This window comes from Phyllobates terribilis, unplaced genomic scaffold (genome assembly GCF_046119375.1).
Source record: "Phyllobates terribilis strain yellow unplaced genomic scaffold, ASM4611937v1 Scaffold_7__3_contigs__length_470593459, whole genome shotgun sequence".
Lineage (NCBI taxonomy): Eukaryota > Metazoa > Chordata > Amphibia > Anura > Dendrobatidae > Phyllobates > Phyllobates terribilis.
Window position 1 is genome coordinate 191,961,804 of NW_027362767.1, and position 19,631 is coordinate 191,981,434.

At 50.0% G+C, this 19,631-nt stretch overlaps 1 protein-coding gene across 4 annotated transcripts in view; it reads left to right on the forward strand.

The window, feature by feature from the left end:
* The window catches only part of LOC141154142 (H(+)/Cl(-) exchange transporter 5), a 141,463-nt gene that overhangs the window by 40,423 nt on the left and 81,409 nt on the right, over positions 1-19,631 (forward strand). For 3 of the 4 annotated variants that reach the window (XM_073639637.1, XM_073639636.1, XM_073639635.1), the window contains exon 3: positions 7,916-8,061. In XM_073639637.1, coding sequence (XP_073495738.1) covers positions 7,916-8,061 — 146 coding nt within the window. Of the gene's footprint in view, positions 1-1,924; positions 2,169-7,915; positions 8,062-19,631 lie in introns of those variants that run through there. The other variant, XM_073639638.1, reaches the window with a different exon arrangement.

A 19,631-nucleotide genomic window follows, 5' to 3' on the forward strand; every position in this document is an offset into this window, starting at 1 on the left:
TGTGTGTGTTGGGGGGACCGGGTGAGTGTGTGGGGGCAGGTTGTGTGTGTGTGTGTGGGGGGCAGGTGTGTGTGTGTGGGGGGCAGGTGTGTGTGTGTGGGGGGGGCAGGTGTGTGTGTGTGTGGGGGGGGCAGGTGTGTGTGTGGGGGGGCAGGTGTGTGTGTGTGTGTGTTGGGGGGACCGAGTGTGTGTGTGTGGGGGGGGCAGGTGTGTGTGTGTGTGTGGGGGGGGGCAGGTGTGTGTGTGGGGGGCGGCAGTGAGTGTGTGTGGGCGGCAGTGTGTGTGTGTGGGGGGGGGATGGCGAGTGTGTGTGGGGGCTGAGTGTGCTGCCTGGTGTGACACTGCAGGACTGGTGATTTTCCCTTTTGCTGTAGATAGTGATGTCCGCTGCGGTATGATCCGGGGCAGCAGCGCGGCTTCTCACCGGGTTTGCGGCTTTATAGTATTGTCAGGACATTGCCGGGTTTGCAGAGAGGATTGTCAGTGAGTGCCGGTGTGAGTGGTAACGTCATTGTGTTTGTAGCTCTTTGGTTATTCTTGTGGTCAGTAAGTGGAGCATGTCCCGGCCCTGCGGCGCGCCCTCGTACATGGGCATTGATTGCTCCTTATTCTCTGATTGGACGTTTTGTACAGATTCCTGTTGTCTGCCACTTGTATCATATTCCATGTTTCCAGCATTTCTGGTTACTCCTATGTGTCGTCTTTGCTGTCTTCCTGGTAGCGGGTTCTGAATACATGAGGAGGTGTGCAATATCTTATGGTTTAGACTTTAGCAGGGTGGGCCGTAGGGGTTTAATGTGTAGAGTCGCCTGTATAATCCTGCAGACATGCGTCTCTATTAAAGAGACTCTCTCACCAGATACTCCCCCATCTGAGAGCAGCATGACATAGGGGCAGAGACCCTGATTCCAGCCATGTGTCTAAAGAGACTCTCTCACCAGATACTCCCCCATCTGAGAGCAGCATGACATAGGGGCAGAGACCCTGATTCCAGCCATGTGTCACTTACTGGGCTGCTTGCTACAGATTTTATAAAATCCCTGTTTTGTCAGCTCTCCTCTTCTCAGCACTGTCGGCTCTGCTGCAGATCTAGCAGTTCTCTGATTGCTGAGCTCTGTATAACACCGCCCACACCACTAATTGGCTGCTTATTGTGTACACTGTGCATAGGCAGTAAGTAGCCAATCAGTGATGTGGGCAGGGTTATACAGAGCTCCTCATTCAAAGAACTGAATACATTGCAGATCAGTGCTGCAACAATACTTACAGATTATGGCCGCCTTGTATAAAAAACAACAACAACATTTTGCCTAAGAATATGGAAAAGCGATGACAGCGGCCACCTGAGCTCCCCGCCCAGGATCACTGCTCGGCTGCACAGTCCTGTCACGCGTCACTATAAACCTTGCAGGTGTTTCCCAGTACTGGGGAATCCTTTCTTCATAGCTTCACTGCCCGTCATAAAATAATCCCGTCTCCGTCCCCTAATGATGGGATCCCAGTGGCCATACGACATCATTATATTATGTGACTTGTCGAAGACGCAGCGCAACATCCCCGCCACAGCGCCGTCCGGGAGGCAGGAAGTGGTAGTATTCCAGAGCTATTAAGAGGGGATGTCCAGGAGTGGACAACTCCTTTAAGGTTGGGTTCACACCACGTTCTACCTCTACTTTGCATTCTTGTTCAGCCTTGCAGACAGTCCCGACGTCTGGCTGCGGGCGCTCCCGGCGTCTGGCTGCGGGCGCTCCCGGCGTCTGGCTGCCGGATGTGGGTCCTGTGGATCTCTTTGTACAATTTTAGACCCCACTCCTATGACCACTACTGATGATGTCCTCTGTGCCTCTCCTGGAACCTGCATTAAACTGTGCAGAGTTTTTTGAGGGGAATACTTTAACTCTTTACGTCCTGCTGACTTGCACTGAGGTCAGTGAGGTTTGCTTTGTGGGTAGATTATTGCCTAGAATCACAAGTGCTGAGATAGGGAGAGAACATCCATCTGCAGTGCTGAGCGGAGAGCGTCTCCAGGTGTAAGACATTGATAAGGAGAGACGGCAGAAAATGAATAATTACACAAGTAAAGCGAGGAGGAGGAGGAGAGAGCGAGAAGTAACCTTTAGTCAGACGGGAAGTGGCGGCAGTCCGGAGCATGGATGCACGCGGCCCAGGTGAGACTTGTGAAGTATCTACTGATCAGGGCAGTACCATGTATGTGTGATAGACGGCGTGCTCCGGTACCGGAGTGCGGGGCGAGGGCTCGTACAACTGTGAGCCGCCTGCATGGCCCAGACCTGCTCCCATGGCTGCAGCGTCTCCGGACTTGTCTCCCATCGAGCGCATCTGGGACATCATTGGTCGGCAATTGCAAAGGATCTGCCAGCAGAGGATGGTGATGATTTGTGTGCTGAAATGTGTGCAGTATGGCAGAACATTTCTCAAAAAAACTTTAACCATCTCCTGACCGCCTGTAGACATTACTGCTTAGTAGTCGTGCTGCCCGTGATGGCGCAGGAGCAGGGACCTCGCTGTCAGACAGCCAGACTCCCCATAGAAAAGGCAAGGACTGTATATTACCAGCTCTGCCTTCTCAATCCTTGTGTACACAGCACTGCGCTTTGTATGCTGACTAGGACGCGCTAATGACCCCCTCCTCCATATACCGCGGTCATGTCATCTACTGATTGCTGCTGGCTCTGAGGAGGAGACCAACACCGCTCTTCTATAATATTACCTGTGTGTATAGAATATATACATATTATACGCATGCCATTGTACAACATATGTCCTTGTGCTGGGACTACAGGGGAAATCTGCTAGAAAAGATAAAACTAAATCTTCAACCCCCCCATCCCCCAAAGATACTATATAGAGAGGGAGCAGGAGTTGTCGGAGACCCAGACGGCCCGGCTGTGCGCACAGGAGGCCGACCTCCACTGTAACGGAGGTGGACATGGCGGCTCAGCTACAGGGGAAATCTGCTAGAACAAAGATTAAACTAAATCTTCAACCCCCCCATCCCCCAAAGATACTATATAGAGAGGGAGCAGGAGTTGTCGGAGACCCAGACGGCCCGGCTATGCGCACAGGAGGCCGACCTCTACTGTAATGGAGGTGGACATGGCGGCTCAGCTACAGGGGAAATCCGCTAGAACAAAGATTAAACTAAATCCTCAATCCCCCAAAGATTTTTTATGACCTTACGGGGGGGGGGGGGGGGGCACGATAAGGAAATGAAAATCGGGTATAAAAAGAAATTGGGAAAAAAAAAGTCACTGCCAGTCCAAATCGTTGCTGCTAGCTGCACCCCTCTTTACAAAAATAATAGTCATTATAAAGTAATTGTTACTGAAGGGGGGGGGGACGACACATTTTTAAATGTATTTTAGATATTTTGTACTCATAAATTTTGTTTAGAAGTAAATGCTCGTCTGTTTTTCACTCTTCCTCCGCCACCCACTGATATTGCTCACAAAAAAAAGAGTAGGACAGTAACCTGAAAAAAGCCCCATGTATCATGGAAAAAATACCAAAAATGATTTGATTATCCAAATGAAAAGGAAAAAGAACTTTACAGCTCTTCAAACCATATGTACGAAAAAGCCTGAAAGAGTCTGGTGAGGAGCGGGGGTGAGTACCCGGGAAGGCATGGAGGCGCTCACACGCTGATGCTTTGCAGATGACTATCATCTCTCCATCCTGTGATCCCAGCGTTACACCACTTTTCCCTCTTGGTGACGCAACGTTGAGCTTATTAGTGATTGTGGTCATCTGATTTGCTATTTCTGGAATTTGTTTTACAGGCTGTTTCTTCCATAAGGTTACAGTGTACAATACCGACAATGACAGCCGGCGTCTGGTGAACACTACGGCTCCTTTACTGTATATACAGTGGCTTGCAAAAGTATTCACCCCTTTGTCTTTTTACCTATTTTGTTACTTTACAACCAATGTGATGGATCAGCACTAAATAGCCAAGTTGGTGAAGGGAAGTAAGGAAAATTTCTGGTGCAAGCAGTTACTTTCATAAGTCCCATGCTTAGTGACAGGACGTCCCCTGTGTGCAATCTAATGTCACATGGCTGTCACTATATACTCTTTACTTTTCCTACACATAAACCAAAGTTATATAGACTTGGTTTTAAGGAAGATATACTACAAAATCCAATAAAATCATTATTTTTATTTCAGCAATTTAAAAAAAAAAAAAACATAGTAAGAGGTAAGTAAAAGCAGGAACCCTAAAAACAGCTAATCAAGGAGGCCTATCCAGATCAATTCAATCACATATAGTGTTATTTACCTATTGGAAGTATCTATAGAAATGCTAGTATTGCATCAGTCCCAAATAAATAGCTATAACAAAAACTGTGATATTCCCATAGATATAAAGTGCGCTCAATAATATTATGCACAGTACTTTAGAACAAAAATATTATATAAAGATATAAAGTACCTTAATAAATAAGTAGTTTACAATATATTCCAAATGTACAGTGCCAGAAATTATTTAGACAAATGTCCCTCTCTGTATCCAGGAAAAAAGACTATATTCAGTATATTATTTTTAAAATTACAACATAAAGGTATGAAATTTGTACTTTGCAAAAATAAATATTGTTGGGAGACAAATAATGGATGTATATACTGCTACTAAAATTTACACAATCATGGACTGTTCCTTTCAAAGGAGACCTCCAGACATATACCAACACAAAAACTTATTTGTAAGTATCATGGCACCATGATTGTGTAAATTTTGGTAGCAGTATATACATCCATTATTTGTCTACCAAACAATATTTATTTTTGCAAAGTACAAAAACTCTCAGCCTGGGCAAGAAGGGCATTAATCAGAGAGGCAGCACAGAGACCAAAGGTAACCCTGAAGGAACTGCAGAGTTCCCAAGCAGAGACTGGAGTATCTGTCCATACGACCACAATAAGCCGTACACTCCATAGAGGTGGACTTTATGGAAGGCTTATTTTGAGTTTGCCAAAAGACATGAGACACTCCCCAAATGTATGGAGGAAGGTTCTGTGGTCAGATGAGACCAAAATTGAGTTTTTTTTGGCCACCAAGGTAAATGCCATGTCTGGAGCCAAACCAACACTGCTCATCACACCAAGAACACCATCCCGACAGTGAAACGTGGTGGTGGCAGTATCATGTTGTGGGGATGTTTTTCGGCAGCAGGAACAGGGAAAATGATCCGAGTCGACAGGAAGATGGATGGTGCGAAATACAGGGATGTTCTTGACCAAAACCTGTTTCAGTTTGTCAGTGATTGGAGACTGGGACGGAGGTTCCCCTTCCAACAAGACAAAGACCCAAAGCATACTGCTAAATATACACTCGAGTGGTGTAAGGTGAAACGTGTTAATGTTCTGGCGTGGCCGAGTCACAGCTCAGACCTTAATCCAATGGAGAATTTGTGGTCAGACGTGAAGATTGATGTTCACCAAAGGAAACCTCTACTTGAAGGAGTTGGAGCAGTTTTGATTTGAGGAATGGGCAAAAATCCCAGGGGCAAGATGTGGAAAGCAACATAGCGACTCATCCAAAGAGACTGCAGCTGTAATTACCGCAAAAGGAGGCTCCACAAAGTACTGACCTTAGGGGGGTGAATAGTTATGCACACTGAAGTTTTCAGTTATTTTCTCCTATTTGTTGTTTGCTTCACAATAAAAAGAAAACCAAATGTTCACAGTTGTCTGCACGTTCTTTACATGAAGTGATGCAGACCCTCAAAAATAACAGTGAAATTCCAGGTTGTGAGGAAGCAAAATACAAAAAATGTTGAGGGGGGGGGGGGTGAATACTTTTGCAGGCCACTGTATGACATTTATGTACATGGACACTGCGGCTCCTATTATTCTGTAATAAGCTATGCACTGGGGGATACACTACTGTTCCAATTTATTAGAGGCTCTGTTAGAAGTAAGTCAGCGGAGTTCAGGGTCAGATTGTAATGGAGGATGAAGTACCGGAGATGTCACCTGCGTGATGCTGCAGTGATCTATATGTAACGTATGTGCCCATATAGACGGCTCCGGAGGGACGATCCCACTGACAGATTCACTTTCAGGTGTCTAATTCATCTTACAGCTTCTATTGGTTATAGAAGAAAACTAGTTAATGCGAGTCCCCAGCATAAAGCCCATAATGGGGGAAAAAGTGTTATCCCCCCCCAGAAATGGTGTCGGTGGTCTGCCGGATGCCAGTGACTGCTGTGAGAAGTTGTGTAATGTTTTGTTCACACTCTGCAGGTTATTTTGCTGCCGGTAGTGGTTATTAAGTATCTGGAGTGAGGACAGCGGAGCGCACAGATCTTCAGGCTCTCCGCTGCTTTCTGCAAACGCTTTGTAGAAATCGGCGCCTATATCTATTCCTTACAGTATGGGCGCACAGATGTGGGGGCGTACGGGCTGTGTCCCACTCTGCGCACCCCCTCAGTACCCTACACTTCATAGCCCTTCTCAGGTTAAAAAAAAAAAAAAAGATCTTTTATTCGATGTGTTGGCACTGCACACAGGCAGGAGCAAAGGGCAGCCGGTGTCAGGGCAGGCGCGCTCTGATGCCTCTCTCCTGTCTGCAGAGGCCGCACACAGGATAGCACAGTAGTGGGAGGCTGATAGGAGAGGGGGGTGAGAGTGTGCCAGCACTAACACTGCAGAGGCCACCGCTCACACGCAGCGTCAGTGTGTGCATGCTCCCATCCCACTCTGCTGTCAGCATCGCTCGCCCACTACTGTGTTATCTGTGCAGCGGGCGACCTCTGCAGACTGGAGAGAGGCATCAGAGCACACCGGCACGGACACTGTGTGTGCTCCTGCAGGGTCGGGGGTTCGTTTTGAACAGCGCTGTAAAGTATTGTCACTCAACATAACACGGTGTGGAGGATGGTAATTGAGGGTCGGACCTGAGCCCTGGGCCTTTGGCCGTGCCGCGGGCGCCCCGAGCATTTGGCCGTGCCGCAGGTGCACTGAGCCTTTGGCCGTGCCGCGGGCGCCCCGAGCCTTTGGCCGTGCCGCGGGCGCCCCGAGCCTTTGGCCGTGCCGCGGGCGCCCCGAGCCTTTGGCCGTGCCGCGGGCGCCCCGAGCCTTTGGCCGTGCCGCAGGTGCACTGAGCGCTCCCTAATAACATATGTAATAACACAATTTTTCTGTAAAATCAAGCCCTTGACATCTGTACTACAAGTATGGCTTTTCTAGGGTCCAAGTCCCCTTTCTGAGAGGTTATTTGGGTTTGGGGGTGATAAACGGCATTTAACTTTGCATTTAGAAATCAAATGAACAACACAAAAAACCCGGTGTAAAGATGCGCTTCTCCTTTAAAGGGGTTTTCCACTTTTAGCAAAGTGGTTCTCTAAAACTTATTTCATGTAAAATGACAAAGGCTGATGGTAGCCACCCGCTCTAAGTGCCGGCCCTCCACCACTCCTTTGTGTCGCATCGACTGCAGCCAATCACTGAGCCCGGCGGCTCTACCCCTGCAGATGGCACAAGCCGCTGAGCTCTGTGACTGTCTGCAGCTGTGATGTGTGCTGTCGATGTGATGTGTCCTGTTGATGTGATGGCGCTGCTGCAGCCAGGACACTTGTCCTTTATCAGGACTCCGTCGCTTCATCACTTCAGGGTCCACTATAAGCTGAGCACAATCTTGCCCTTACCCCGGAGCAGCGGCGTCCCGGGATATCGGCACTGCTGCTGCTCCTGACAGGTGACCTGACACAGTAATGTCTTGTGACCCGCTGGTCATAGCAGAGCCGCCATGTCGGGCAGTGCTGCTCCCGAGCTGGACTTTATATGGGGCTTTGCAGTGATTACGCGAGGGCTTGTCCAGTACAGGATGTCCCCTTTAAGCTTACCTGACCATATGAATGTGCGTAAACTGTAGACTTTCATCTGCTTCTAGGATTTCCCACGTATAACGGGAATGGCGTACACGGCACCGGCAATGTCATGGACTTCTTGGAGGTACCAGGAGTTGGGACGTATGAGGACTTTAACACTATTGACTGGGTGCGAGAGAAGTCGAGAGACCGGGACCGGCACAGAGAGGTACAGTCTGCACCGGTGACACCTCTACATGTGATTGCTTCTTTAGAAGTGTAAAATCTCATATCTGATTATGAGCCCCCGCAGGGGCGTCTGCTGACCCCACTCATCTAATGAAGGCCCTGAATCTGCACGGAGGGCTGGTGGGTAACATGGCATCATCCGTCTGTCAGCGACCATTGTACATGCACATTCTGCCCTGTTCTCCCTGTTCACACTTCAGGATTTTTTTCTTGCCTCGCAACTTTCCGCAGCCATAACTTTTATATTTCTGATGACGTGGTTGTGCTGGGCTTGTTTTTTTTTAGCTCTGTTTTGGGGTACATATTAATTGCACCCTAATTTATATAAATTTGTTTGCATCATAAATATAGAAAAAGCATCCATAAAAGGGTAAAATAGCCCCCAGCAGTGACGGAAGGGGTGGGCCGGGCTGATCGGGGTCTTACAGGTGATATAGAAGCGTCGGCAGTGTCAGCACATCTATTCACTATACATCTCACAGACCACATGCAGCTGGCAGAGGAGCAGACAGGAGCGGTAATAAACGCTGCAGCCGGCAGAGGAGCAGACAGGAGCGGTAATAAACGCTGCAGCTGGCAGAGGAGCAGACAGGAGCGGTAATAAACGCGGCAGAGGAGCAGACAGGAGCGGTAATAAACGCTGCAGAGGAGCAGACAGGAGCGGTAATAATCGCTGCAGAGGAGCAGACAGGAGCGGTAATAAACGCTGCAGAGGAGCAGACAGGAGCGGTAATAAACGCTGCAGAGGAGCAGACAGGAGCGGTAATAAACGCTGCAGAGGAGCAGACAGGAGCGGTAATAAACGCTGCAGAGGAGCAGACAGGAGCGGTAATAAACGCTGCAGAGGAGCAGACAGGAGCGGTAATAAACGCTGCAGAGGAGCAGACAGGAGCGGTAATAAACGCTGCAGAGGAGCAGACAGGAGCGGTAATAAACGCTGCAGAGGAGCAGACAGGAGCGGTAATAAACGCTGCAGAGGAGCAGACAGGAGCGGTAATAAACGCTGCAGAGGAGCAGACAGGAGCGGTAATAAATGCTGCACCCGGCAGAGGAGCAGACAGGACCGGTAATAAATGCTGCAGAGGAGCAGAAAGGAGCGGTAATAAACGCTGCAGCCTGCAAAGGAGCAGACAGGATCGGGTAATAGACGCTGCAGCCGGCAGGGGAGCAGACAGGGACGGTAATAAACGCTACAGCCGGCAGAGGAGCAAACAGGAGCTGTAATTAATGCTGCAGTGCAGCAGACAGGAGCGGTAATAAATGCTGCAGAGGAGCAGAAAGGAGCAGTAATAAATGCTGCAGCCGGCAGAGGAGCAGACAGGAGCAGAAATAAATGCTGCAGCAGGCAGAGGAGCAGACAGGAGCGGTAATAAATGCTGCAGAGGAGCAGAAAGGAGCGGTAATAAACGCTGCAGCAGGCAGAGGAGCAGACAGGAGCGGTAATAAACACTGCAGAGGAGCAGACAGGAGCAGTAATAAATGCTGCAGCCGGCAGAGGAGCAGACAGGAGCAGTAATAAATGCTGCAGCCGGCAGAGGAGCAGACAGGAGCAGTAATAAATGCTGCAGCCGGCAGAGGAGCAGACAGGAGCAGTAATAAATGCTGCAGCCGGCAGAGGAGCAGACAGGAGCAGTAATAAATGCTGCAGCCTTCTCTATGGGTTCCTGACCTTGTCTGCCATCCAGGAGAACTGACCTGCCGGAGCTGGAGTCCTGCACTGTAGATTTTCAATGGTTCGGGGTGAAAACTCTGTTCCAAGTGCCACAAAATTACAGATAATGGTCGTTATCAAGGTTAAAGTCCCAACACACTGTGGCGTATTAGGAAGGTCTCAAATTAGGGTTTATTGACCAGCTCCCCTACCTCCCCGGCAGGGCACAACTGACTCTCTTCAGTTTTGAAGCACACTTTGGGAAAATTGCCGCCCCTGGTTGTGCCAAAAAGTCCCCTCACACAAGGCTTCAGCAAACTCGTCACTATGTAATGTCTGTGCGGCCATTAAAGGGGTTTTCCCATGAAGAAAAGTTAATTTTAATCCATAGATCTTGGAATATTAACAACTTCCACAATTGGATGTGTTTAAATAAAATGTTCCTGTGCTGAGATAATCCAAATGTCCCCTGCTGTGTACTGTGTAATGGCAGTGTCTGACCGTACAGGGACATGGTCTGATCATACCAAAGCTCCTGGGCAGGGGAGGACGCAAAAGAGTATACAGACATTACATCAGGGGAGGACGCAGGAGAGTATACAGACATTACAGCAGGGGAGGACGCAGGACAGTATACAGACATTACATAAGGGGAGGACGCAGGAGAGTATACAGACATTACAGCAGGGGAGGACGCAGGAGAGTATACAGACATTACATCAGGGGAGGACGCAGGAGAGTATACAGACATTACATCAGGGGAGGACGCAGGAGAGTATACAGACATTACATCAGGGGAGGACGCAGGAGAGTATACAGACATTACATCAGGGGAGGACGCAGGAGAGTATACAGACATTACAGCAGGGGAGGAGGCAGGAGAGTATACAGACATTACAGCAGGGGAGGAGGCAGGAGAGTATACAGACATTACAGCAGGGGAGGAGGCAGGAGAGTATACAGACATTACAGCAGGGGAGGAGGCAGGAGAGTATACAGACATTACAGCAGGGGAGGAGGCAGGAGAGTATACAGACATTACAGCAGGGGAGGACGCAGGAGAGTATACAGACATTACAGCAGGGGAGGACGCAGGAGAGTATACAGACATTACAGCAGGGGAGGACACAGGAGAGTATACAGACATTACAGCAGGATAGTATACAGATATTACAGCAGGAGAGTATACAGATATTACAGCAGGAGAGTATACAGATATTACAGCAGGGGAGGACGCAGGAGAGTATACAGACATTACAGCAGGGGAGGACGCAGGAGAGTATACAGACATTACAGCAGGATAGTATACAGATATTACAGCAGGAGAGTATACAGATATTACAGCAGGAGAGTATACAGATATTACAGCAGGGGAGGACGCAGGAGAGTATACAGACATTACAGCAGGGGAGGACGCAGGAGAGTATACAGACATTACAGCAGGGGAGGACGCAGGAGAGTATACAGACATTACAGCAGGGGAGGACGCAGGAGAGTATACAGACATTACAGCAGGGGAAGACGCAGGAGAGTATACAGACATTACAGCCGGGGAGGACGCAGGAGAGTATACAGACATTACAGCCGGGGAGGACGCAGGAGAGTATACAGACATTACAGCCGGGGAGGACGCAGGAGAGTATACAGACATTACAGCCGGGGAGGACGCAGGAGAGTATACAAACATGATAGCAGGTGAGGACGCAGGAGAGTATACAGACATTAAAGCAGTGGAGGACGCAGGAGAGTATACAGACATTAAAGCAGGGGAGGACGCAGGAGAGTATAGAGACATTAGAGCTGGGGAGGACACAGGAAAGTATACAGACATTACAGCAGGGGAGGACACAGAAGAGTATACAGATATTACAGCAGGAGAGTATACAGATATTACAGCAGGGGAGGACGCAGGAGAGTATACAGACATTACAGCAGGGGAGGACACAGAAGAGTATACAGATATTACAGCAGGAGAGTATACAGATATTACAGCAGGGGAGGACGCAGGAGAGTATACAGATATTACAGCAGGGGAGGACGCAGGAGAGTATACAGACATTACAGCAGTGGAGGACGCAGAAGAGTATACAGATATTACAGCAGGGGAGGACGCAGGAGAGTATACAGATATTACAGCAGGGGAGGACGCAGGAGAGTATACAGATATTACAGCAGGGGAGGACGCAGGAGAGTATACAGATATTACAGCAGGGGAGGACGCAGGAGAGTATACAGATATTACAGCAGGGGAGGACGCAGGAGAGTATACAGATATTACAGCAGGGGAGGACGCAGGAGAGTATACAGATATTACAGCAGGGGAGGACGCAGGAGAGTATACAGATATTACAGCAGGGGAGGAAACAGGAGAGTATACAGATATTACAGCAGGGTAGGACGCAGGAGAGTATACAGACATTACAGCAGTGGAGGACGCAGCAGAGTATACAGACATTACAGCCGGGGAGGAAGCAGGAGAGTATACAGACATTACAGCCGGGGAGGAAGCAGGAGAGTATACAGACATTACAACAGGGGAGGACACAGGAGAGTATATAGACATTACAGCAGGGGAGGACGCAGGAGAGTATACAGACATTACAGCAGGGGAGGACGCAGGAGAGTATACAGACATTACAGCAGGGGAGGACGCAGGAGAGTATACAGACATTACAGCAGGGGAGGACGCAGGAGAGTATACAGACATTACAGCAGGGGAGGACGCAGGAGAGTATACAGACATTACAGCAGGGGAGGACGCAGGAGAGTATACAGACATTACAGCAGGGGAGGACGCAGGAGAGTATACAGACATTACAGCAGGGGATCACAGCTGATTATTTCTGTGAGGTAAAACATTTCACTGGCTGGCTGTAAAACAATCAGCTGTGATCCTCTGCTGTAATGTCTATATACTCTCCTGCTTCCTCCCCTGCTGTAATGTCTGTATACTCTCCTGCGTCCTCCTCTGCTGTAATGTCTGTATACTCTCCTGCGTCCTCCCCTGCTGTAATGTCTGTATACTCTCATGCGTCCTCTCCTGCTGTAACGTCTGTATATTCTCCTGCGTCCTCCCCTGCTATAATGTCTGTATACTCTCCTGCATCCTCCCCTGGCTGTAATGTCTGTATACTCTCCTGCGTCCTCCCCTGCTGTAATGTCTGTATACTCTCCTGCATCCTCCCCCGCTGTAATGTCTGTATACTCTCCTGCATCCTCCCCTGGCTGTAATGTCTGTATACTCTCCTGCGTCCTCCCCTGCTGTTATGTCTGTATGCTCTCCTGCGTCCTCCCCTGCTGTAATGTCTGTATACTCTCCTGCTGTAATGTCTGTATACTCTCCTGTGTCCTCCCCTGCTGTAATGTCTGTATACTCTCCTGCGTCCTCCCCTGCTGTAATGTCTGTATACTCTCCTGCCTCCTCCCCTGCTCTAATGTCTGTATACTCTCCTGCGTCCTCCCCGGCTGTAATGTCTGTATACTCCTGTGTCCTCCTCTGCTGTAATGTCTGTATACTCTCCTGTGTCCTCCTCTGCTGTAATGTCTGTATACTCTTCTGCGTCCTCCCCTGCTGTAATGTCTGTATACTCTCCTGCGTCCTCCCCTGCTGTAATGTCTGTATACTCTCCTGCGTCCTCATCTGCTGTAATGTCTGTATTCTCTATTGCTTCCTCCCCTGCTGAATTGTCTGTATACTCTCTTGCGTCCTCCCCTGCTGTAATATCTGTATGCTCTCCTGCGTCCTCCCCTGCTGTAATCTGTTTACTCTCCTGCGTCCTCCCCTGCTGTAATGTCTGTATCCTCTTCTGCGTCCTCCCCTGCTGTAATGTCTGTATACTCTCCTGCCTCCTCTCCTGCTGTAATGTCTGTATACTCTCCTGCGTCCTTCCCTGCTGTAATGTCTGTATACTCTCCTGCGTCCTCCCCTGCTGTAATGTCTGTATACTCTCCTGCGTCCTCCCCTGCTGTCCTGTCTGTATACTCTCCTGCCTCCTCCCCTGCTGTAATGTCTGTATCCTCTTCTGCGTCCTCCCCTGCTGTAATGTCTGTATACTCTCCTGCCTCCTCCCCTGCTGTAATGTCTGTATACTCTCCTGCCTCCTCCCCTGCTGTAATGTCTGTATACTCTCCTGCGTCCTCCACTGCTGTATTGTCTGTATACTCTCCTGTGTCCTCCCCTGCTGTAATGTCTGTATACTCTCCTGTGTCCTCCCCTGCTGTAATGTCTGTATCCTCTTCTGCGTCCTCCCCTGCTGTAATGTCTGTATACTCTCCTGCGTCCTCCCCTGCTGTAATGTCTGTATACTCTCCTGCATCCTCCCCCGCTGTAATGTCTGTATACTCTCCTGCATCCTCCCCTGGCTGTAATGTCTGTATACTCTCCTGCGTCCTCCCCTGGCTGTAATGTCTGTATACTCTCCTGCGTCCTCCCCTGGCTGTAATGTCTGTATACTCTCCTGCGTCCTCCCCTGCTGTAATGTCTGTATACTCTCCTGCGTCCTCCCCTGCTGTAATGTCTGTATACTCTCCTGCCTCCTCCCCTGCTCTAATGTCTGTATACTCTCCTGCGTCCTCCCCGGCTGTAATGTCTGTATACTCCTGTGTCCTCCCCTGCTGTAATGTCTGTATACTCTCCTGCGTCCTCCACTGCTGTATTGTCTGTATACTCTCCTGTGTCCTCCCCTGCTGTAATGTCTGTATACTCTCCTGTGTCCTCCCCTGCTGTAATGTCTGTATCCTCTTCTGCGTCCTCCCCTGCTGTAATGTCTGTATACTCTCCTGCGTCCTCCCCTGCTGTAATGTCTGTATACTCTCCTGCATCCTCCCCCGCTGTAATGTCTGTATACTCTCCTGCATCCTCCCCTGGCTGTAATGTCTGTATACTCTCCTGCGTCCTCCCCTGGCTGTAATGTCTGTATACTCTCCTGCGTCCTCCCCTGGCTGTAATGTCTGTATACTCTCCTGCGTCCTCCCCTGCTGTAATGTCTGTATACTCTCCTGCGTCCTCCCCTGCTGTAATGTCTGTATACTCTCCTGCGTCCTCCCCTGCTGTAATGTCTGTATCCTCTTCTGCGTCCTCCCCTGCTGTAATGTCTGTACACTCTCCTGTGTCCTCCCCTGCTGTAATGTCTGTATACTCTCTTGCGTCCTCCCCAGCTGTAATATCTGTATGCTCTCCTGCGTCCTCCCCTGCTGTAATGTCTGTATCCTCTTCTGCGTCCTCCCCTGCTGTAATGTCTGTATACTCTCCTGCCTCCTCCCCTGCTGTTATGTCTGTATACTCTCCTGCGTCCTCCACTGCTGTATTGTCTGTATACTCTCCTGCGTCCTCCCCTGCTGTCCTGTCTGTATACTCTCCTGCGCCCTCTCCTGCTGTAATGTCTGTATACTCTCCTGCGTCCTTCCCTGCTGTAATGTCTGTATACTCTCCTGCTTCCTCCCCTGCTGTAATGTCTGTATACTCTCCTGAGTTCTCCCCTGCTGTAATGTCTGTATACTCTCCTGCATCCTCCCCTGCTGTAATGTCTGTATACTCTCCTGCATCCTCCCCTGCTGTAATGTCTGTATACTCTCCTGCATCCTCCCCTGCTGTAATGTCTGTATACTCTCCTGCGTCCTCCCCTGCTGTAATGTCTGTATACTCTCCTGCGTCCTCCCCTGCTGTAATGTCTGTATCCTCTCCTGTGTCCTCCTCTGCTGTAATGTCTGTATACTCTCCTGCGTCCTCCCGTGCTGTAATGTCTGTATACTCTCCTGCGTCCTCCCCTGCTGTAATGTCTGTATACTCTCCTGCGTCCTCCCCGGCTGTAATGTCTGTATACTCTCCTGCGTCCTCCCCTGCTGTAATGTCTGTATACTCTCCTGCGCCCTCCCCTGCTGTAATGTCTGTATACTCTCCTGCGCCCTCTCCTGCTGTAATGTCTGTATACTCTCCTGCTCCCTCCCCTGCTGTAATGTCTGTATACTCTCCTGCTCCCTCCCCTGCTGTAATGTCTGTATACTCTCCTGCGTCCTCCCCTGCTGTAATGTCTGTATACTCTCCTGTGTCCTCCCCTGCTGTAATGTCTGTATACTCTCCTGTGTCCTCCCCTGCTGTAATGTCTGTATACCCTCCTGCGTCCTCCTCTGCTGTAATGTCTGTATACTCTCCTGGTGTATTGTCTGTATACTCTCCTGCATCCTCCCCCGCTGTAATGTCTGTATACTCTCCTGCGTCCTCCCCTGGCTGTAATGTCTGTATACTCTCCTGCGTCCTCCCCTGCTGTAATGTCTGTATACTCTCCTGCGTCCTCCCCTGCTGTAATGTCTGTATACTCTCCTGCCTCCTCCTCTGCTGTAATGTCTGTATACTCTCCTGCCTCCTCCTCTGCTGTAATGTCTGTATACTCTCCTGCGTCCTCCCCTGCTGTAATGTCTGTATACTCTCCTGCGTCCTCCCCTGCTGTAATGTCTGTATACTCTCCTGCCTCCTCCCCTGCTGTAATGTCTGTATACTCTCCTGCCTCCTCCCCTGCTGTAATGTCTGTATACTCTCCTGCCTCCTCCCCGGCTGTAATGTCTGTATACTCTCCTGTGTCCTCCTCTGCTGTAATGTCTGTATACTCTCCTGCGTCCTCCCCTGCTGTAATGTCTGTATACTCTCCTGCGTCCTCCCCTGCTGTAATGTCTGTATACTCTCCTGCGTCCTCATCTGCTGTAATGTCTGTATACTCTCCTGCGTCCTCCCCTGCTGTAATGTCTGTATTCTCTATTGCGTCCTCCCCTGCTGTAATGTCTGTATACTCTCCTGCGTCCTCCCCTGCTGTATTGTCTGTATACTCTCCTGCGTCCTCATCTGCTGTAATGTCTGTATACTCTCCTGCGTCCTCCCCTGCTGTAATGTCTGTATACTCTCCTGTGTCCTCCCCTGCTGTAATGTCTGTATACTCTCCTGTGTCCTCCCCTGCTGTAATGTCTGTATACTCTCCTGCGTCCTCCTCTGCTGTAATGTCTGTATACTCTCCTGGTGTATTGTCTGTATACTCTCCTGCATCCTCCCCCGCTGTAATGTCTGTATACTCTCCTGCATCCTCCCCTGGCTGTAATGTCTGTATACTCTCCTGCGTCCTCCCCTGCTGTAATGTCTGTATACTCTCCTGCGCCCTCTCCTGCTGTAATGTCTGTATACTCTCCTGCTCCCTCCCCTGCTGTAATGTCTGTATACTCTCCTGCTCCCTCCCCTGCTGTAATGTCTGTATACTCTCCTGCGTCCTCCCCTGCTGTAATGTCTGTATACTCTCCTGCATCCTCCCCTGCTGTAATGTCTGTATACTCTCCTGCGTCCTCCCCTGCTGTAATATCTGTATACTCTCCTGTTTCCTCCCGTGCTGTAATGTCTGTATACTCTCCTGCCTCCTCCTCTGCTGTAATGTCTGTATACTCTCCTGCCTCCTCTGCTGTAATGTCTGTATACTCTCCTGCGTCCCCCCCTGCTGTAATGTCTGTATACTCTCCTGCGTCCTCCCCTGCTGTAATGTCTGTATACTCTCCTGCCTCCTCCCCTGCTGTAATGTCTGTATACTCTCCTGCGTCCTCCCCTGCTGTAATGTCTGTATCCTCTCCTGTGTCCTCCTCTGCTGTAATGTCTGTATACTCTCCTGCGTCCTCCCCTGCTGTAATGTCTGTATACTCTCCTGCGTCCTCCCCTGCTGTAATGTCTGTATACTCTCCTGCGTCCTCCCCGGCTGTAATGTCTGTATACTCTCCTGCGTCCTCCCCTGCTGTAATGTCTGTATACTCTCCTGCGTCCTCCCCTGCTGTAATGTCTGTATACTCTCCTGCGCCCTCTCCTGCTGTAATGTCTGTATACTCTCCTGCTCCCTCCCCTGCTGTAATGTCTGTATACTCTCCTGCTCCCTCCCCTGCTGTAATGTCTGTATACTCTCCTGCGTCCTCCCCTGCTGTAATGTCTGTATACTCTCCTGCTGTAATGTCTGTATACTCTCCTGCGTCCTCCCGTGCTGTAATGTCTGTATACTCTCCTGTTTCCTCCCGTGCTGTAATGTCTGTATACTCTCCTGCCTCCTCCTCTGCTGTAATGTCTGTATACTCTCCTGCCTCCTCCTCTGCTGTAATGTCTGTATACTCTCCTGCGTCCTCCCCTGCTGTAATGTCTGTATACTCTCCTGCGTCCTCCCCTGCTGTAATGTCTGTATACTCTCCTGCCTCCTCCCCTGCTGTAATGTCTGTATACTCTCCTGCCTCCTCCCCTGCTGTAATGTCTGTATACTCTCCTGCCTCCTCCCCTGCTGTAATGTCTGTATACTCTCCTGCCTCCTCCCCGGCTGTAATGTCTGTATACTCTCCTGCGTCCTCCTCTGCTGTAATGTCTGTATGCTCTCCTGCGTCCTCATCTGCTGTAATGTCTGTATACTCTCCTGCGTCCTCCCCTGCTGTAATGTCTGTATTCTCTATTGCGTCCTCCCCTGCTGTAATGTCTGTATACTCTCTTGCGTCCTCCCCTGCTGTAATATCTGTATGCTCTCCTGCGTCCTCCCCTGCTGTAATCTCTCTTTACTCTCCTGCGTCCTCCCCTGCTGTAATGTCTGTATACTCTCCTGCGTCCTCCCCTGCTGTAATGTCTGTATACTCTCCTGCCTCCTCCCCTGCTGTAATGTCTGTATACTCTCCTGCGTCCTCCACTGCTGTAGTGTCTGTATACTCTCCTGCGTCCTCCCCTGCTGTCCTGTCTGTATACTCTCCTGCGCCCTCTCCTGCTGTAATGTCTGTATACTCTTCTGCGTCGTTCCCTGCTGTAATGTCTGTATACTCTCCTGCGTCCTCCCCTGCTGTATTGTCTGTATACTCTCCTGCGTCCTCCCCTGCTGTCCTGTCTGTATACTCTCCTGCCTCCTCCCCTGCTGTAATGTCTGTATCCTCTCCTGCGTCCTCCCCTGCTATAATGTCTGTATACTCTCCTGCCTCCTCCCCTGCTGTAATGTCTGTATCCTCTCCTGCGTCCTCCCCTGCTGTCATGTCTGTATACTCTCCTGCGTCCTCCTGTGCTGTAATGTCTGTATACTCTCCTGCGTCCTCCCCTGCTGTAATGTCTGTTTACTCCCCTGCGTCCTCCCCGGCTGTAATGTCTGTATACTCTCCTGCGTCCTCCCCTGCTGTAATGTCTGTATACTCTCCTGCGCCCTCTCCTGCTGTAATGTCTGTATACTCTCCTGCGCCCTCTCCTGCTGTAATGTCTGTATACTCTCCTGCGCCCTCTCCTGCTGTAATGTCTGTATACTCTCCTGCGTCCTCCCCTGCTGTAATGTCTGTATACTGTCCTGCGTCCTCCCCTGCTGTAATGTCTGTATACTCTCCTGCGCCCTCTCCTGCTGTAATGTCTGTATACTCTCCTGCTCCCTCCCCTGCTGTAATGTCTGTATACTCTCCTGCGTCCTCCCCTGCTGTAATGTCTGTATACTCTCCTGCTTCCTCCGCTGCTGTAATGTCTGTATACTCTCCTGCGTCCTCCCCTGCTGTAATGTCTGTATACTCTCCTGCGTCCTCCTCTGCTGTAATGTCTGTATACTCTTCTGCATCCTCCCCTGCTGTAATGTCTGTATACTCTCCTGCTTCCTCCGCTGCTGTAATGTCTGTATACTCTCCTGCGTCCTCCCCTGCTGTAATGTCTGTATACTCTCCTGCGTCCTCCCCTGCTGTAATGTCTGTATACTCTCCTGCGTCCTCCCCTGCTGTAATGTCTGTATACTCTCCTGCGTCCTCCCCTGCTGTAATGTCTGTATACTCTCCTGCCTCCTCCCCTGCTGTAATGTCTGTATACTCTCCTGCGTCCTCCCCTGCTGTAGTGTCTGTATACTCTCCTGCGTCCTCCCCTGCTGTCCTGTCTGTATACTCTCCTGCGC